The following is an 18867-nucleotide window of genomic DNA, read 5'->3' on the forward strand; positions in this document are numbered from 1 at the left end:
ACCTTATGTGTCTGTCGGTTGTGCGACCATGGCACATTCCGCCAGAGAAGCTCTCTCTGTCCCAGGGACCTGTCTTCCATCCTGAGCTGCAGTGGTTCCAATCCACCATGTAAAGGCTGAGTGGCAAATGCTAAGGGGTGAGAACCTTTCTTGGGGGGTGATCCAGACCATTAAAGTAGCAAGACAGCCTTCCACAATCTGTATTTATGAGATGACCTGGTGATCCTTCTTGGACTGTTGCACTAGGCATCATAGGGATCTGGCATCAGTGTTGGTGGCTGATGTCTTGGATTTCCTTCAACATAGTCTGGTTCAGGGTCTCTTCCCCAACACTTTGAGGTGCCAGGTGGCAGTTTTAGGTTTGGTTCTGCAGATCCTAGTCACCCCATGGAGCTTCAGTCGCTCCTGTAGCCCAGGGGCATCACAGCCCATTCCACTAGGAGTGCAGTCACTACCACTACTTGGGCTTTTCAGGCGTCTGTGAAGGAGATTTGCTGGGCAGTGACCTGGTCATCCCCTTCTCTGTTTATCAGGCATTATTGTCTAGATGTCTGTGTCTCAGCTGAGGCTGCCTTTGGTGAGAGGATCCTCCAACAGGTTCTGGTCGAGGCAAAAGTTCTGGACTAGACCGCTTCCTGCCCTTAGGACTGCCAAACTGCTTTGATATGTCCCATCCTGGATTCTCCCCTTGATCAGAGCATGCAAAAGGGATGTTGGTCTTACCTGGCATGTCCTTTCTCATACAGATCGACAGGAGAGTCCAGCCCTGCCCACTGTTCGGACTGGGGTCTTTGCCCGGTGGTGAGGGCAGTTGATTTTGTTTTCTTTTTTTCTGGTCCATGAGTTCTCTTTAGACCAAGTACAGTTCTACTTGATTCACTTTGCCTTCATTGTCAACTGGAGACTGTTACCAGGGAGGTGTGTTTTCAGACATTCAACCCAGTCATAGAACTAGAGCAGTGTTTCCCAACCTTGGCAACTTGAAGATATTTGGACTTCAACTCCCAGAATTCCCCAGCCAGCGAATGCTGGCTGGGGAATTCTGTGAGTTGAAGTCCAAATATCTTCAAGTTACCAAGGTTGGGAAACACTGAACACTGAACTAGAGGACTAGAGCAACTTATCCTGGACTCTCCTGTCAATCTGCATGAGAAAAGATGTGTCAAGTAATTAATATAATTTAATTTATTCGACTTCTATGCCGCCCAATCCCGTAGGAATCAGAGCGGCTTACAACAAGAAAAAATAATACAATAGTACAAGAATAAAAAGAAGTCAGACATCAACAATAGATTAAAACCCCATTAATAACCCTAAAGAACCCATTATAAAACCCCCACAAATCAATCTAACAAACATACACACCAGTCAAACATTATTTGGGCACATCTGATGTTAGCGTTCACGGCCCCCAGGGCTGTCGGCAAACCAGATCTTAACAGCTTTTCAAAAAGCCAGTAGAGTGGGAGCAGTGCGAACATCTGGGGGGAGTTGGTTCCATAGAGTAAGACCAATATCCCATCTAAAAAAAATTGGCAACAATGTGTTCTATCCCAGGATTTTCAGATTGAAATGAATGGCTAAAACCCATGATTTAAGCTTTGAATTACACTTTATTTAAAAAAGCAACAGTTATGAGCAGAATTCAGTCTTTAAAAGTTCATGGAATAGATTTCTCTGCTGCAAAATTATCAGATAAGCTTCCAGGAAAGGTGCCAGTTTCAGGGCCAATGGCATTCCGGTTGCCGATCAGTTTCCGGTCACAATTCAAAGTGTTGGTTATGACCTATAAAGCCCTTCATGGCACCGGACCAGAATATCTGCGAGCCCGCCTTCTGCCGCACGAATCCCAGCAGATGGTTAGGTCTCACAGAGTTGGCCTTCTCCAGGGCCCATCGACTAAACAATGTCGGCTGGCGGGACCCAGGGGAAGAGCCTTCTCTGTGGCAGCCCCGACCCTCTGGAACCAGCTCCCCCCAGAGATTAGGACTGCCCCTACCCTCCTTGCCTTTCATAAACTTCTTAAAACCCACCTCTGCCGTCAGGCATGGGGAAGCTGAGACATCTCCCCTTGCCTGTGTAGTTTTATGTATGGTATGTTTGTCTGTATGCTTTTTATATAATGGGGTGGTTTTTTTAGCTTTTTAATGTAAATTGTTATTTTAGACATCAATATTAGATTTGTTATTGTTTTATCACTGCTGTGAGCCGCTCCGAGTCTACAGAGAGGGGCGGCATACAAATCTAATAAATTAATAAATTCCAGCAAGATAAGACAGGCAATGAGTCAAGGAGCACCGTTCTTTGTAAGCTGCGTGCGTGTGCGTGGGCACCCCCAAATACCCCCCCGCACCCTTTTCCATGGGCGTGCGCTCCCCATCCCCCTGCCAGCCCGCGGGGGGGGCGGGGAGGTGCGGCAGTAGGAGGAAAGGGAGCCGCGGCCGCCCCTGCCTCCCCACGGTACCTCCGGCTAAACGTGCCTGGCTTCTCGGCCCTGCCCCCCGCCCGCCCGATCCACCCCCTCTCCTCCTCCGCCGCCTCCTGTCTTGGCGCGCGACTTCTCCCGCGGCGGTGGCAGCTGCGAGACGAAAGCGCTGCCAGCCAGGGGGCTGCGAGAGAGGGCTTTCTCCACGGGCTTCGGGAATGCCCGCCCCGCCCCTCTCGCAGCCCCTTCGCTGGGAGCGCTTTCATCCCAGACTTCCAGCAAGGGGGCTGCAGTAGAGGCAGGGCAGGTGTTCCCGAAGCGCTGGGAGAAAGCGCTCTCGCAGCCCCCTCGCCGTCGGTGCCGTGCCGCCACCCCACGGCTACTGCCCAATCCCGCTGCTGAGGGAAAGAGAGAAAGGGGGGGAGAGAGAGATAGCAAGAGAGAGAAGAGAAAGAAAGCAATAGAGAGAAAGAAAACAAGAGAGAGAGAGAGAGATGAAAGGGGGGAGAGAGAGATAGCAAGAAAGAGAAGAGAAAGAAAGCAAGAGAGATAGAAAGAAAGAGTGAGAGAGAGAGAAAGCAAGAGAGAGAGCAAGAGGGGGAGAGAGAAAGAGAGAGAAATGACTCTTGATTTAAAGCATATGGTAAAAAGCACCCAAATAATAACAGAGAAAAAAAAACCCAGCCGTTTGTGTGTGTGTGTGTGCGTGCGCGTGTGTGTGTGTGAACTCTTGAACCATTTCCAATAGCTCACCTCTAATTGGAAATGGTTCAAGAGTTCACACACACACACACACACAAAGGGGGAGGAGACAGGGATGGAAAAGGAGAAGATAATAATAGTAATAGATTTTGGTTTTGTTTTATTATTAATTTCTTTTAATAAAAAAAGAAGGGAATTTTTTTCTTATTTGTTTGTTTGTTTGTTTGTTTGTTTGTTTGTTTGTTTATTTTTCTATGCCGCCCAGTCCCAAAGGGACTGTCGCTCAGACACTATACTTTTCCACCCACACCGAAAAAAAATTAGAGGGAACATTGTCAAGGGGTATAAAATTCAGCTCACCACATTCTGGCAGGCAGGCAGCTTCTATCAGAGGACTTTTGCAGAACAGATATTGGGTATTTAGGGTAGCATTTTCTAGAACCCCAAATCTAACACAGCATCCATGAGATGAATGTTGAAACTCCACCCAGAATTTCCCAAGATTCTTCCCTTTTATACCTGCTGGCAGTGGTCAGCAAAACCCCTAGAGTTAAAACTATAAATTACTTTGTTTTACCATACAAGTGTTGTCTGCTTTGTAACTGCCCTGAGTCTACAGAGAGGGGCGGCATACAAATCTAGTAAGTAAGTAAGTAAGTAAGTAAGTAAGTAAGTAAGTAAGTAAGTAAGTAAGTAAGTAAACAAACAAACAAACAAACAAACAAACCTCCTGAATCTAGCATCTAAGAGTGGCTCATCCACTCTAATGTCCCCTTTGTCCTCTGACTCGGACCAATTCCCCCATTGATATATCTGCCCTCTCTGGTGGTTCCTCGGGTTCATCCAGGTCTATTTCTCCATCACTCCCGCTGGCCTAGGGTATCCAGAGGGGCCTGACTCATCCTCCTCAGAATCTAATATTACCAGAGGTGGACAAGGAGTGCTCACAACACAATGGACGTTGGTTTTTCATATTACTTTAAGCCGAAGAGGGAAAAGGAGCTATTACAAACAGAAAAACAATCCTTCTGCACCTGCATACTACGATCACCTTTATATCACTAAATTATGATGATAATGGGGTGTGGGTGGTGGTAAAGTAAAATGAAGAGTAGCTGAATGCAGTTTGACCTTCAGAAAGAGGGGAAGATATATTTGTTGGGAGTCCTGATATAGACAGAAGGTAATATGGAGAATATGTTATTAAGTTAATAACTACCAATGTTGTAATAACGTGGGTACATAGTAAGTAAGTTGCTCATAAAGAAGCTAGTCAAGAAAGGAAAGAAAGAACGCACTCACACCAGAAGGAAATGCCAGCTAGAAAGGGGAAAGTCTTTTCAACTCACATTCTTGAAGCCTCGGTATAAGACTTGTAGCTCTTTGCGGCTGAACTTAGTTTGCTCCTGTAGTTGTTCCAGACCCTCAGGCCGATGACAAACCGTGGAGAGCTCAAACTCATCCTCTATGCTGTCTGTAGGAAAAAGAAGAATCTCAGAAGTATAGTAAGACACAGCCACAGTCCTTTCATCCCTTCCTTCACTCCATCTTCTTTCCTCTTGAAGATACTGGATTTTTTTCAATCCTCACACTGACACAAAAGGGCCCATTACATTTGATTGAACGTAAGAATAAATGCCTCTTTTTAATTTTCTAACAGAAGAGCATATTTCAAGTGTGTATGCATGCTACTGAACCTCAGTAGATGCAGTCTTAAAATAGAGGCACAATCAAAAATTCGGAGCCCCAGTGATCACACCGTAGGCTAGAGGAAGAGTAGACTTTTAGTCTATTCCTAATAGAGCTTTATCAGCCATGTTCTCCTGTTTATTATACTTAAAAGAAATCAGAATGAGAAAAATATCTTCAGGACCGGTTTATATGACAACTGGAAGCTATAGCTGACCCTCTCATTAATGAAAATAAGATATGTAAATAATATATGCCTAAAAAATTGGAAATACTTTTAGACTATCTCTAAGGCACATATCTACAAACAAGTGGGAGAAATATTTATAGTAGGCAGCAAACCTTCAAATATGCTTTGGATGCTGATATTGATACTACAACAAATATGCTGTTGCACCTGAAAGGTACTCCTGCATTATTCAACTGTGTACTAAGGCCAAACAGTCTCTTAGTGATTTAATGCAAACAAAAAAAATGAAATGTCTCACCTTCTAAGACAAAGGGTAGAAAGGTTCAGGTATTAAAAACATTCAGTCTTTTTATTAAATTGCTGATAGATAATTTATTAGTTGCAAGGTAAGTAATACCATAAACTAATTCACAACAGCCAAGAGAATAAATGTTAGAGGCGCAACACGCAAGCATTGCTACATATGTCTCTCTCCACCAGTTCTCTAGGCTCAAATACAAATATGTAAATAGAAATCTGAAGCTGTGGAACTAATGCTTATCCTTTAGTCGCTATGCATATTGATATCAAATCACAGAGATTCTCAAAGGTATTTAGTCAATCACAGCAATGAACTGAAGCTATTAAAAATTGCAAAAGAACCGTTCTATTCTCAGTTTAAGACAATCTCCAGTACGTTACTTGCAGTATACAGTATATGAAAAGGAAATGTGTACGTGCAGATAAATACATATATAGTAGATATATTGCAAAGCTTTCCTAATGAGTCAATATTTTTCCTGGGCTAGGATAAAGTGTTAAAAATCAGAAAAGTAAAAAAACCCCACAGTTTATTTCTTTTTATTTAGACTATTTAAACTGCACAAATCACCAAAACACCCTGAAAGGAAAGGCCAGTCTTTGACAATAGCATACAACTATTATTACTGGCTATGAGTTAATCAACCTGCTGAATGTGGACGTTGAGCACATTCTTAACTTGTAGCTGGCACGATGTTAATAAATGACACAACAAACCTGTCCATAAAGCTTGGTTTACAAACAGACAAAGGAAAGAATCCATCTCACAGCAAGAGTTAGTTAGCCAGTAGTTTAGGATTACCATAAATACTCAACCTTGATGCCCACAGTAGTCCTGTACACTGTAGCAAGCATTTGCAGCAGGTAACAAAGACCCAATTCCACCTCAAAGCAGTGGTACAATATCAGTGGCTCAAGTCAGAAAGTCTGCCTTGGCTATCCATTTTGTATCTTAGGTATTACTAGCATATCATCATTATTTGCAACCAGAGGTGGGCTGCTAAGGGGGATCGGTGATGTGTGCTACCCCCCATGGCTCTGAGTGCTAGTGGAGTCCAGTGCAATAATGGTACTGCACCTGGGCAGGTAGCGAAATCACGCACGGACACACAGGTGTGCCACATGTCACCGTTCCACCTTAGCAGCCCACCTCTGATTGCAATATATATTTGATCTAAAGTTTGTTTGTTTTTTTAAAAAACATCTAAGGATTTTATATAAATTCTATGCAGAGGGAATCCTTTCTCCCCCTTCCTGGATGTTATAATGTCACAGCACAGAGAACATAAAGAGGCACAAAGTGTCACTTGCTTTGGCTGATTGAGGGGATGGATTTAGGTTGGCGGCAGCAGGGGAGCAGCTTGAGGAACCGCTGCTTCAGGGCTTTTTTAGCATGACCAGATGGATTGCCTGCAAAAAAATGACAATCGCCACAAGGAATTAACATATCACGGCATCTTTTAGCTACCCCAATCATTCCCTAAGTGTCAGTCATAATAAACATGGAATAAATCAGAGAAGACAAACATGCATAATCTCAGTGCTGCCAAAAAAGAAGAAGTCCAACTTGGTTACAGCCCAAAACTCCCTTAAAAAGAAATAATCATTCCTCTCAATCAAAATGAATTATAGGAAATTGTACAGTAAAAAGATGAGAAAGGAAAAAAGCACAGATGTTTATGTATCCTCTTTCTCCAGTAGCATTTAGAAGTTTAACAGTGTCAAATCCACTTACTGAGCATACAGTGACATCATGAAAAAATTTCATATCTGGGCAGTGGGCACCCCAAGAATAATACATTCTAACATTTTATGGAATCAAGGAATTGATACTTGGAAACATACTGTTATGCCCTGCTGCATAACTGCCAGATAGTTAATAAAATTCATAGTATAGTTGAATCCTGCCACATTCTCAGCTCAGGCATAAAGATTAAACAATTGCAATGTGACTTTTTGTTTATTTACTCATTTCTTCCTGCCATTTGTAGTGCTGTACAATTAAGGAGGCACAAAACTGTATTTGTGTCCATGCTGATGCAGGTCTTAGTTTTAAAATGTAATTCTAAACTGAGAAAACTAAAAGGCAGTTAGGAATCTGCACATGTAGATTGGAGCAGGTGTAAAAAAGATTTAAAACAAAAATTAGAAGAGAACATAGTAACTAATTTGAGCAAAAGCACTGAGAATGCAGCAACTGATCATGCATTTCCAAAGAATAAGTGGTATAGGAAACCACTTACAATATGTTTCATTTATTTTTGCTGTCCTGGCTTCCATTAGTTCATTGTCTACTCTCTTGGCAACTACTTCAGATAATAATTTCACTTGAAATAATAACTTTAAAAGTTAATCACACTCTCTTTCACACTTCCACACATTTTTGTCCTTGTTAAGATCTAATGCACATATTAAACCGGTTTGTTTCTATCATGGTATTAACTAGAAAGAGACAGATGATACCTACACAGAATATATACATCATTTGTTACCCTTTTATAAGCACACACCTAGAAAACTTAGCTGCATTTGCAACAGTTGATGACCACACAGCTTTATGATCAAATTGCCCAGAAAAAAATAACCTCTAAATGGGTAATAAATAATAAATCAGCCCAGAAGCAAATATAGCTTCATTCTGGTCGGCATTTTCTAGATAGAAAATAATGCAAAAGAATCTGCCAGTTTCATTTTCCATGGTTAGAGTTCCTGTAAATCACTTAATAACTTATGTAGGAACATCTTAAAGAGTACCAGGCATGACTTTGTCGAGCCATTTTTTATTTTTTTTTTGCTACTACATTTTTAATTTTTGGAAATGGCTACAAGACCTAAATGATCCCTTTGCTGTCTTGAACAGAAGTCTACCACATGTCTTCCTCTGTCCACCCCTTGGGCTTGGACAGATTCCTTGCTAATCCTGAAAACATATTCCCACCCCATTCCTTAGCAGTAACCTGAATAACAAACCTGAAGAGCAGAAGCTTCTTACTTTGGCCTATTCTTTCATGCGAATGTTTCCCATCTTTAATCCTTCATTTAGTCTCCTATAATGCTCCCCAAATGTTAGCTCTGGTGATTAGACCTTTGGATCATTTTCAGTTTTGATACATTACCCTTATATTTATTTAGTCTGTGGAAGGGAAGCATTATCCTTTTCTGATACATGCTACTATATCCTATTATAGGATCGTTTGCTTCATGGCATAGACTTTAAACTCTCAGATAACACGAATCCTCTGTTCACCTTCTTAAAAAGTAATCATATGAAAAAAATACCAATGGGATCATATCAAAAACTAATCACTAGCTTAAAAGAAGCTGGGATGCCAAATGTAGAATTTACTATAAAACTTCAAAAGGAATACAGCTATGTAAGTATCTGTACATTCTGAGTCATCATCGTATCACTTTCAATGAATGTAGTGAAATTCTCTTAAGGGGAATTTGCTTTACAACAGTGATATAGCCACTATAGTACAGTGTTGTGTTGCCTCTGTACAAATCAATGGTGAGACCACTCTGGAGTACTGTGTACAGTTCTGGTCACCACACCTTGAGAAGGATATAATGGAACTGGAAAAGGTGCAAAAAAGGGCAATGAGAAGGATCAAGGAAATGGAGCACCTCCCTTATGAAACCAGGTTGCAACGCCTTGGTCTCTTCAGCCTTGAAAGACGGCATTTAAGGGGTGACTTGATCGAAGTGTATAAAATGTGTGAGATAGAAAACGTGGATAGAGAAAAACTCTTCATCACACAATACTAGGAAAGGGGGCCCTCCCTAAAGCTCATAGGAAAGTGAGGACAAATAAAGGGAAATATTTCTTCACCCAGTGGGTTGTTGGTTTATGGAATTCACTTCCAGAAGAGGTTGTGACAGCTGTCAGCCTTGATAGGTTCAAGGCAGGATTAGACAGATTCATGGATGCCAAGTGGTTATTGAAACGGATGTCCATGTGTCGCCTCTATGTGGTTGAGGCAGGCAGGATTCCCTTGGATACCATTTATAATAATAATAATAATAATAATAATAATAATAATAATAATAATAATTTATTAGATTTGTATGCCGCCCCTCTCCAAAGACTCGGGGCGGCATACAAATTTATTGGGGATCAGGGGAAAGGGAGGGTTTTTCCTTCTCTTTCTGCTCTAGATCCCCATGTACAATTGGTCGGCCACTGTGTGACACAGAACGCTGGACTTGGTGGGCTTTGGCCCAGTTCAGCATGGCTGTTCTTATGTTCTTATGTTCAGTGGTTAAAGTGTGAATTAACCAAGGAGGCCCTCCTTGGCTATGGAAATTCACAGGATGATTTTTCAGCCAGTCCTCCTCTCATAGCTTAACCTACAGTATCTCAAATGCTGTTATTGGAATAAAATGAAGGGAAATTCCCAGATAAACTGCCTTAAGTTCTGGGTGGAAAATGGATAGAATTCTAACAAATTAATAATATATGACCTTCTAAACAGTTATTATAGTCCCTCTGAGGTCAACCATTAAAAATGTAATTTAACCCGAGAAAATGTGTTCAAAGAATATAGTGGGTTAAATTTACTGTAATATTGTGCTGGTTTTCCTCCTTTCTCCAGGGTCAATGCCAATCGGTGGTAACTGGGGAGAGAGCCTGCTCTTGACTCCTACTGCGTGAGGTACTGTAGGGTTCACTGCTCTCCCCATTCCTATTTATATTTACAGGAAGCCACTGGATAAGCTCATCCATCATCGTGGGGTGAAGTATCATCATTTCCCTGATGCGACTCAGCCCCTGGCAAACTGAGAAATTCTGTTGCTGTCATACCCTGATGTCTGAGGGTGACAGGATAAGTCTGGATAAGGCACAAAAGACTTCACAAAAAACCCTGGCAAGATTCAGTGGCTGTGGGTTTGGGGCTTGCCTATGTCATATTTCCTCCTGAGTAGAGTTGCACTGCCCAAAACAGACCCATTGCACAATTTGGGGGTCTACTTGTAGGTCATCCTGAACTCATGACTCCTGTTTGAAGAACAGGTGACAGTCATGACTAGGAGGGCCTTTATTTTTATTTATTCATTTATTTATTCATTTGTCCACTACATAAATACATAGGAAGAAATATAGACATGTAGTAATATATATAAGGATAAAAGTGGACTTATAGGAGAGGATATATGAAAGGAAGAAAATATATATGAAAAGTGAGATAAAGGAAAGACAATTGGACAAGGGACAATTGGACAAGGGGCACTTATGTACGCCCCTTATTGGCCTCTTAGGAACCTGGAGAGGTCAATCGTGGATAGTCTAAGGGAGAAATGTTGGGGGTTAGGGGTTGAGACGATTGAGTCCGGTAATGAGTTCCACGCTTCGATAACTCGATTGTTGAAATCATATTTTTTACAGTCAAGTTTGGAGCGGTTCGTATTCAGTTTGAATCTATTGCGTGCTCTTGTGTTGTGGTTGTTGAAGCTGAAGTAGTCATTGACCGGTAGGACGTTGCAGCATATGATCTTGTGGGCAATACTCAAGTCGTGTTCAACTTCATCTTGTGCCCCAATTGCACCCATGTCTGGATTGTGAGGCTTTGATTATGATTACTTATTCACTGGTCAACTTCTGGGTAAACTATTGTATGGGCTGCCTTTGAAGTGTACCTGGAAGCTTCAGCTGGTACAGATTGCTATGATGCAGGCAGTTACAGGTGGCCCTGGATTGGCACTTGTTCAGAAGTGGGTTTCAGTAGGTTCTGACCAGTTCTGGAGAACAGGTAGCAAAAATTTTGAGTAGTTCAGAGAACTACAATCTGCCCCCATCTATTCTCTACCTCCTGAGTCCCAGCTGATCCGGAAGAAATGAGGATTTTGCAATAACCTTCCCCTGGAGTGGGTGGGGATGGAGATTTTACAGTATCCTTCCCCTGCCATGCCCACCAAGCCATGCCCACAGAACTAGCACTAAAAATAAAAATAAAACCCACCACTGCACTGTTATACCTCTGCTCTGTTAGCTGCGCTAGTATCCAGTTTGCTTCTGGGTCCAATGCAAGGTGCTACTTTTAAAGCTTTTCATGTTGTTAGATTAGGTTATTTGAGGGACCACTCTTCCTGATCACATCTGCCAAGCCCATCAGATCTAGGAGAAGCATATTGTGAGTCCTTATCTTTTAGGGCATTATATTTGATGGGACTCGGGAGACAAGCATTTTCTATTCTGGCACCTGCTCTGTGGTACCCTAAACGCTAGTACCGAAACTGCTCGTCATTTTTATTTAGACCTATTGTATGGGAGGTGTGGCCTTATAGGTTCCTCAGTTGACTCATATTATGGCATCCAAGCAATTGTCTATAATTTATTGATACTAAATTTCAGCACCTTTTTAATGCCAGATAAAGATGCTATAATTCTCAAATGCTTTGTATAGTAGCATAGTATAGTATATAATGCCCTAAAAGATAAAGATAGGTCCCACAGAGTTGGCCTTCTCGGGTCCCGTCGACTAAACAATGTCGTCTGGCGGGCCCCAGGGGAAGAGCCTTCTCTGTGGCGGCCCCGGCCCTCTGGAATCAACTCCCCCCGGAGATTAGAACTGCCCCCACCCTCCTTGCCTTTCGTAAACTACTTAAGACCCACCTATACCGCCAGGCATGGGGGATTTGAGACATCTTTTCCCCAGGCTCCTTATAATTTATGTTTGGTATGTACGTGCTGTTTGGTTTTTAATTATGATAGGGTTTTTAGTTATTTTTAATATTAGATTTGTGCCATTATAATACTGTTTTTATCGTTGTTGTGAGACGCCCCGAGTCTTCGGAGAGGGGCAGCATGCAAATCTAATGAATTGAATTGAATTGAATATAGTTGCATAGTGTAACTATGTGTTATAATGCTATTTTATTGCTTCTGTCATTGATCCTCATTTTTATATTGTATTTATATTTTAAGTATATTTTTAAATGACAGATTATTCTGATGACTATGAATGGACATGTTAAAATATATAAAGCATACGAATAAAATATTAGAGAAAAAGAAAAGAAGATCGCTCCCAACAATCGAACAAAAGAGGTTAAGTTACTCCATTTTTTTGCAGCATTTATCCCTTAAGCTTCCACTTGTGACTTTAACCCTGATAACATTATCCCATTCCTATCTAAGTGAGGATCCATGCCTCATTCTGTGTATGTTACAATTGTATTTCATTTTTTTTCCCGCATGAACTTTTTATTCTATGACAGGTTTCTTCTGTTTCACACCACTTATGGCTGGTGACAAACACTATGCCTCTATATTTCTACACATCCGGAAAGGGCAAAAAAGTATAATATTACTTTAACTCCTAAAGAAATGTTATATCATTAACATTTATCAGTATCTTTACAAAACATATAATACAGAATACCCTACGAAAGCAGACTATCAATCCTAGATCTAGAAAGCTTAGAACTACGTCGCCTAAAACACGATCTAAGTATTGCCCACAAGATCATATGCTGCAATGTTCTACCTGTCAATGACTACCGTATTTTCCGGCGTATAAGACGACTGGGCGTATAAGACGACCCCCTAACTTTTCCAGTTAAAATATAGAATTTGAGATATACTCGCCGTATAAGACTACCCCTCTTCTGACTGTCAAAAACTGAGTCTAGGTCTATGATGTACTTGCATTGAGAAAAAAATCATTTCTGAACATGATAACACAATATTTTAATTACTAATGATGAAGATCTTATTGTTAAAATTATGAATGAATTATTTAGAGAGAGAGAGCCAAGTGGGAGCACTCTTCTGTCTCTCTCTCCATATGTCTCTGTCTATCTGTCTTGTCTGCCTCTCATATTTCTCCTCACCACAATTAAGTTTATTATTATAACTCATCATAATTTGTCAACACAAAAAGGTGAACCTGGCTATTTTTCTTTCTCCTATCATCTATTCTGCAGGTATCTTTCAGTCTAACATGCAGCATGCTGACACCTATGTGAGAATCTATTATGGAATGAGAATCTGTATGTGATATCATGATATGGCAATCCAAACAGCCCATCCATTTTTTCCTCTTTCCGCACTTTCTGTCTTTATCCTCTTGCAATGTCACTTAAACAGATTTTAACTTGTCGGGTTTAATTAGTGACCCTGCCAATTTTCAGTACTGTGCAGTGTGCTATGATACAGAGCAGGATGAATAATATGACCTCAGCTTTTAAAGTTATTTTAAAATGTTGCCTAAGAAATATGGAAAGATGATTCTTTTTGGAGGAAAAGTACATTTTCAATGGTTAAACATAAGAACAAATACAAACAGGCAGAAATAAATGCATCCAGTTTAACATTCAATTTTGCAACCACTAATAATGTTGGTCAAGTAGGTACAAAAATACCTGGAGAAATGATCAAAGTCTGGGAAATGGGTCCCTTGTCAGTTAAAAGGAGTGCTGATTTACCACCTGCTAGAGCAGTGATTTTCAACCTTTTTTGAGCCGCAGCACATTTTTTACATTTACAAAATCCTGGGGCACACCACCAACCAAAATTACACAAATCTAATAAATAAATACATACATACACACACACACACACACACACACACACACACACACACACACACACATAAATAACCCCCTCATATATACAATCCCATGTAACATCCCCTTATAAATACAGTCAATCATCAATCATCCCTCCTCAAATTTATACCACTGTCTCATTTCTGGGTTCTTCTCCTGTCTTTCCCCCTTTTCTCTCTTATGTTTCTCATTTCTCTCTCTTCCTCCCTTTTTCCCTCATTCCTTCTCCCTCTCACTTCTCCTCTTTTTCCATCCCTGTCTCTCTTCCCCCCTTACACGTGTGTGTGTGTGTGTGTGTGTGTGTGTGTGTGTGTGTGTGTGTGTGTGTGTGTATACACACTCGAATCATTTCCAAAACCAGTTGAGGGCTGGGGTTTTTTTCTCTTTTATTCTTTTCAAACACAGGTGTGTGCTGGGGGGGGGTGTTTCTTATTATTTGGGTGCTTTTTACCATATGCTTCAAGAATCACCTCTCTCCCTCTCTCTTGTTCTCCGCCTTCATTGCTTATTTGATCCCTATGACAATCATTAAGTGTTGTACACATGATTCTTGACAAATGTATCTTTTTCTTTTATGTACGCTGAGAGCATATGCACCAATGCAAATTCCTTGTGTGTCTAATCACACTTGGCCAATAAACTATTCTATTATATTCTATTCATGAGCGGGCGGCTGTCTGGTTTCAATGCAAAAGCGCCGCTCGGTGAAAACGACCACGAAGCGTGCAGGGGAGACTAAGATTGTCCCCGGTTTTGGTACGCGTTCCTTCAGCTACGCTACACATAGACGGGCGAACACCTTTCCAAAGCGCAGGTTGAGAGGCGACGAGGACCAGTGGGGGCGAAACTTCAAGCGGTTCAGAGACAGGCGGAGGAAGAGAGAGTGAGAGGAAGAGTGGGAGAGAGGGAGGGAGAGAAAGAGATGCTCCTCCGTTCCTTTGGGGATCCGGCTAAAGTCGTCCTTGGATTTCCGGCAGGCAGCTCTGCCCTTTCCCCCTCCCCTTCCCCGGGAGAAGCCGCAGGCGAAGCGCGGGATAGCGCGGGGCTTACAGGTAGGCGGTGAAGGGCCTGAGGCCGGCGGGCACGGAGCCCAGCGCCCCTTCGGAGCAGTCGGCAGAGAGCGCCACGCCGTCCTCCTCGCAGTGGAAGAGCGGTGGGCAGAGGAGCGTCACCCGCGGCGGCGGCGCCCAAACCAGAGTGCCAGAGAGCGCCAGGACCAGCCAGCCAGGCAAAAGGCCGCCCGGCCGACCACCCGCAGCCGGCATACTGGCCGCCGCTTGGCCCTCTCCCTCGGCCCGGGCGGTGTGCGGGAAGGCTCCCCCGGGGCTCTGGCGGCCGGCTGCACCTTCCGAAGCTCCCGTGCGCGTCTTGGTCGGCGCCAGCGGGAAGAGGAGGCATGGCTGGATGGTCGCGGTTATTGGGTTTCAGGCGGGCTGGGCTGGGCTGGGAGGTGAAGGCACGCGGGGAGGAGCGCGCAGGGGAGACGTAAGATTGTCCCCAGTTTTGGTACGTGTTCCTTCAGCTCTCTCCCCGCCGGGCAAGAGGCAAAGGCGGCGGCGGGAGTAGCGGAGGCGAGGCGGAGAAGAAAGAAGCGGCGGATAGCTGCAGCAAGGGCTCGTTATGCCGGCTACCCCCCGCAGTTCCTGCCGCCGGGCGTGGCGCTCAACCCCAGCAAAGCCGGCGGTGGGAGCAGCAGCAAAGCGGCACGGTCCAGCCCTCTAGCCAGCGCCTCGCCAGCTATCCGCTGCTTCTTTCTTCTCCGCCTCGCTTCCACTACTCCCGCCGCTGCCTTTGCCTCTTGCCCGGCGGGGAGAGCAAAGGCGGCGGCGGGAGTAGCGTAGGCGAGGCGGAGAAGAAAAAAGCGGCGGATAGCTGGCGAGGCGCCGGCTAGAGGGCTGGACTTCGCCGCTTTGCTGCCGCTCCCACCGCCGGCTTTGCTGGGGTTGAGCGCCACGCCCGGCGGCAGGAACTGCGGGGGGTAGCTGGCGTATGCTCCGGCTAACGAGCCCTTGCCGCGGCTATCCGCCACTTCTTTCTTCTCCGCCTCGCCTCCGCTACTCCCGCTGCCACCTTTGCTCTCCCCGCCGGGCAAGAGGCAAAGGCGGCGGTGGGAGTAGCAGAGGCGAGGCGGAGAAGAAAGAAGCGGCGGATAGCTGCGGCAAGGGCTCGTTATGCCGGCTACCCCCCGCAGTTCCTGCCGCCGGGCGTGGCGCTCAACCCCAGCAAAGCCGGCGGTGGGAGCGGCAGGAAAGCGGTGAAGTCCAGCCCTCTAGCCAGTGCCTCGCCAGCTATCCGCCGCTTCTTTCTTCTCCGCCTCGCCTCCGCTACTCCCGGCGCCGCCTTTGCTCTCCCCACCGGGCAAGAGGCCGGGCGAGCAGGCCGAGGCGCTGGAACGGCGGGCAGGTGGCGCTCGGCACCCGGAATCCCGTCTTCTCGCCACCGCCCGAGCTCCCTCCGGAGCCTGGAATCAGTATCCGGCGTATAAGACGACCCCCCACTGTGGAAAAGATTTTCAGGGGTTAAAAAGTCGTCTTATACGCCGGAAAATACGGTACTTCAGCTTCAATCGCAACAACACAAGAACACGCAACAGATTCAAACTTAATATTAACCGCTCCAAACTTGACTGTAAAAAATATGACTTCAGCAACCGAGTTGTCGAAGCGTGGAACTCATTACCTGACTCAGTAGTGTCAACCCCTAACCCCCAACATTTTTCCCTTAGACTATCCACGATTGACCTCTCCAGGTTCCTTAGAGGTCAGTAAGGGGCGTGCATAAGTGCACCAGTGTGCCTTCCGTCCCCTGACCAATTGTCTCTCCTTATCTCATTTATCTTTTCTTCCTTTCAAATATGTTCACCTATACTTTTATATCTTTTCTTCTATTCTTTTCTTTATTTATATTATTACATATCTATTCTCTTCAATGTGTATTATGTATTGGACAAAATAAATAAATAAATAAAATAAATAAATAAAGGTGAGGTGGCACCAAGGAGTACCCCAAATGAATCCCTTGCAAAACTGTTAATCTCATGGCATGTCTGGTCGGCAAAAAAGACAAACATACTGCCAAGAAACTGATAAGACTAAAATAAACTGAACTCTCCAAGTAAACAAACCTGGAATGTGCATAGTTGTGCATAGTTTTCATTATCTTGTGTAAAATTCTCATTGTTGCTTTGGCTGTTTGCAATTGCACTTGGCAGCTTTTTGATATGGGTAAAAATTCCTCTTTGAAGTGTACATCTCAGCAATTATATGCTACACTTGCAAAACAAGATGAAAAGGGTGTTTAAAAAATATATTTTAGTTCATTTTTCCATGAAAATAAATTCCAAAGAGTGGACATGAAACAAATAGGAAACGTCAAAATGGCTAAAAGACATGCCACATAAGTGGACAATGCTGTTTCTGATAAATGTGTGTGCTCTTGTTTTAAATAGGAGCTTAGTCTACCCTAAAATTTACTAAATTTATAATTTGATTTTCATCACCTGCATTACAAGAGAAAACTGCTTCACACTGTGGATCAAGTTATTCTTAGAAGCTCCACAGTGCCTAATATTATCAATGTTTATGTTGAACATTGTTTATGTGCCACAAGGGTCTGTTCTGGGTCCTATTCTTTTTAATATGTTTGTGAGTGACATAGGGGAAGGTTTGGTAGGGAAGGTTTGCCTATTTGCCGATGACTCTAAAGTGTGCAATAGGGTTGATATTCCTGGAGGGGTCTGTAATATGGTAAATGATTTAGCTTTACTAGATAAATGGTCAAAGCAATGGAAACTGCAGTTTAATGTTTCCAAATGTAAAATAATGCACTTGGGAAAAAGGAATCCTCAATCTGAGTATTGCATTGGCAATTCTGTGTTAGCAAAAACTTCAGAAGAGAAGGATTTAGGGGTAGTGATTTCTGACAGTCTCAAAATGGGTGAGCAGTGTGGTCAGGCGGTAGGAAAGGCAAGTAGGATGCTTGGCTGCATAGCTAGAGGTATAACAAGCAGGAAGAGGGAGATTGTGATCCCCTTATACAGAGCGCTGGTGAGACCACATTTGGAGTACTGTGTTCAGTTCTGGAGACCTCACCTACAAAAAGATATTGACAAAATTGAACGGGTCCAAAGACGGGCTACAAGAATGGTGGAAGGTCTTAAGTATAAAACGTATCAGGAAAGACTTAATGAACTCAATCTGTATAGTCTGGAAGACAGAAGGAAAAGGGGGGACATGATCGAAACATTTAAATATGTTAAAGGGTTAAATAGGGTTCAGGAGGGAAGTGTTTTTAATAGGAAAGTGAACACAAGAACAAGGGGACACAATCTGAAGTTAGTTGGGGGAAAGATCAAGGGCAACATGAGAAAATATTATTTTACTGAAAGAGTAGTAGATCCTTGGAACAAACTTCCAGCAGACGTGGTCGGTAAATCCACAGTAACCGAATTTAAACATGTCTGGGATAAACATATATCCATTGTAAGATAAAATACAGGAAATAGTATAAGGGCAGACTAGATGGACCATGAGGTCTTTTTCTGCCGTCAGTCTTCTATGTTTCTATGTAACATGAACCCAAACAAGAAAGTTGCATTTTAAAAATAAGGCAGGTCCTGGAAGCGCCTCCAGTGATCTCTCTAGCAAGTAGTTGATATATCCCAGCGTTCCCATTCCGTATCTAAGACGTATTGGAAGTTGCTGGGAAGTGTAATGTGCAAAGAAGCACTAACTTACATATATTTTTTTTTGGGGGGGGGAGATCATTCCCTGATTAGTGGTAGTTTCTTACCACCTTAATTCACATTTTTATCCCACAGCTGGCTCTCTAATTCTGTTCCTTCTTCCTAGTGCACAGAATCACCCTGTCAATTTCAATCAGGACTTTTGTCTACTATCCACTGCAGACTTGATTATGTGCAAGTTTCTGGTAGTTGGACTTTTATCTCTTCTTTCCTCTCTGCAACTCTGTCACATCCTCACTTAGGTACACATCTTCTCTGTTTCCTGCC

The 18867-nt window shown here is 43.3% G+C and overlaps 1 protein-coding gene across 1 annotated transcript in view; it reads right to left on the reverse strand.

The window, feature by feature from the left end:
- KCNIP2 (potassium voltage-gated channel interacting protein 2) overlaps positions 1–18867 on the reverse strand; it is a 74473-nt gene that overhangs the window by 7146 nt on the left and 48460 nt on the right. Inside the window, exon 2 of the mRNA XM_070752880.1 lies at positions 4477–4601. Coding sequence (XP_070608981.1) covers positions 4477–4601 — 125 coding nt within the window. The remainder of the gene's footprint in view (positions 1–4476; positions 4602–18867) is intronic.

Source organism: Erythrolamprus reginae, chromosome 5 (assembly GCF_031021105.1).
Source record: "Erythrolamprus reginae isolate rEryReg1 chromosome 5, rEryReg1.hap1, whole genome shotgun sequence".
NCBI lineage: Eukaryota > Metazoa > Chordata > Lepidosauria > Squamata > Dipsadidae > Erythrolamprus > Erythrolamprus reginae.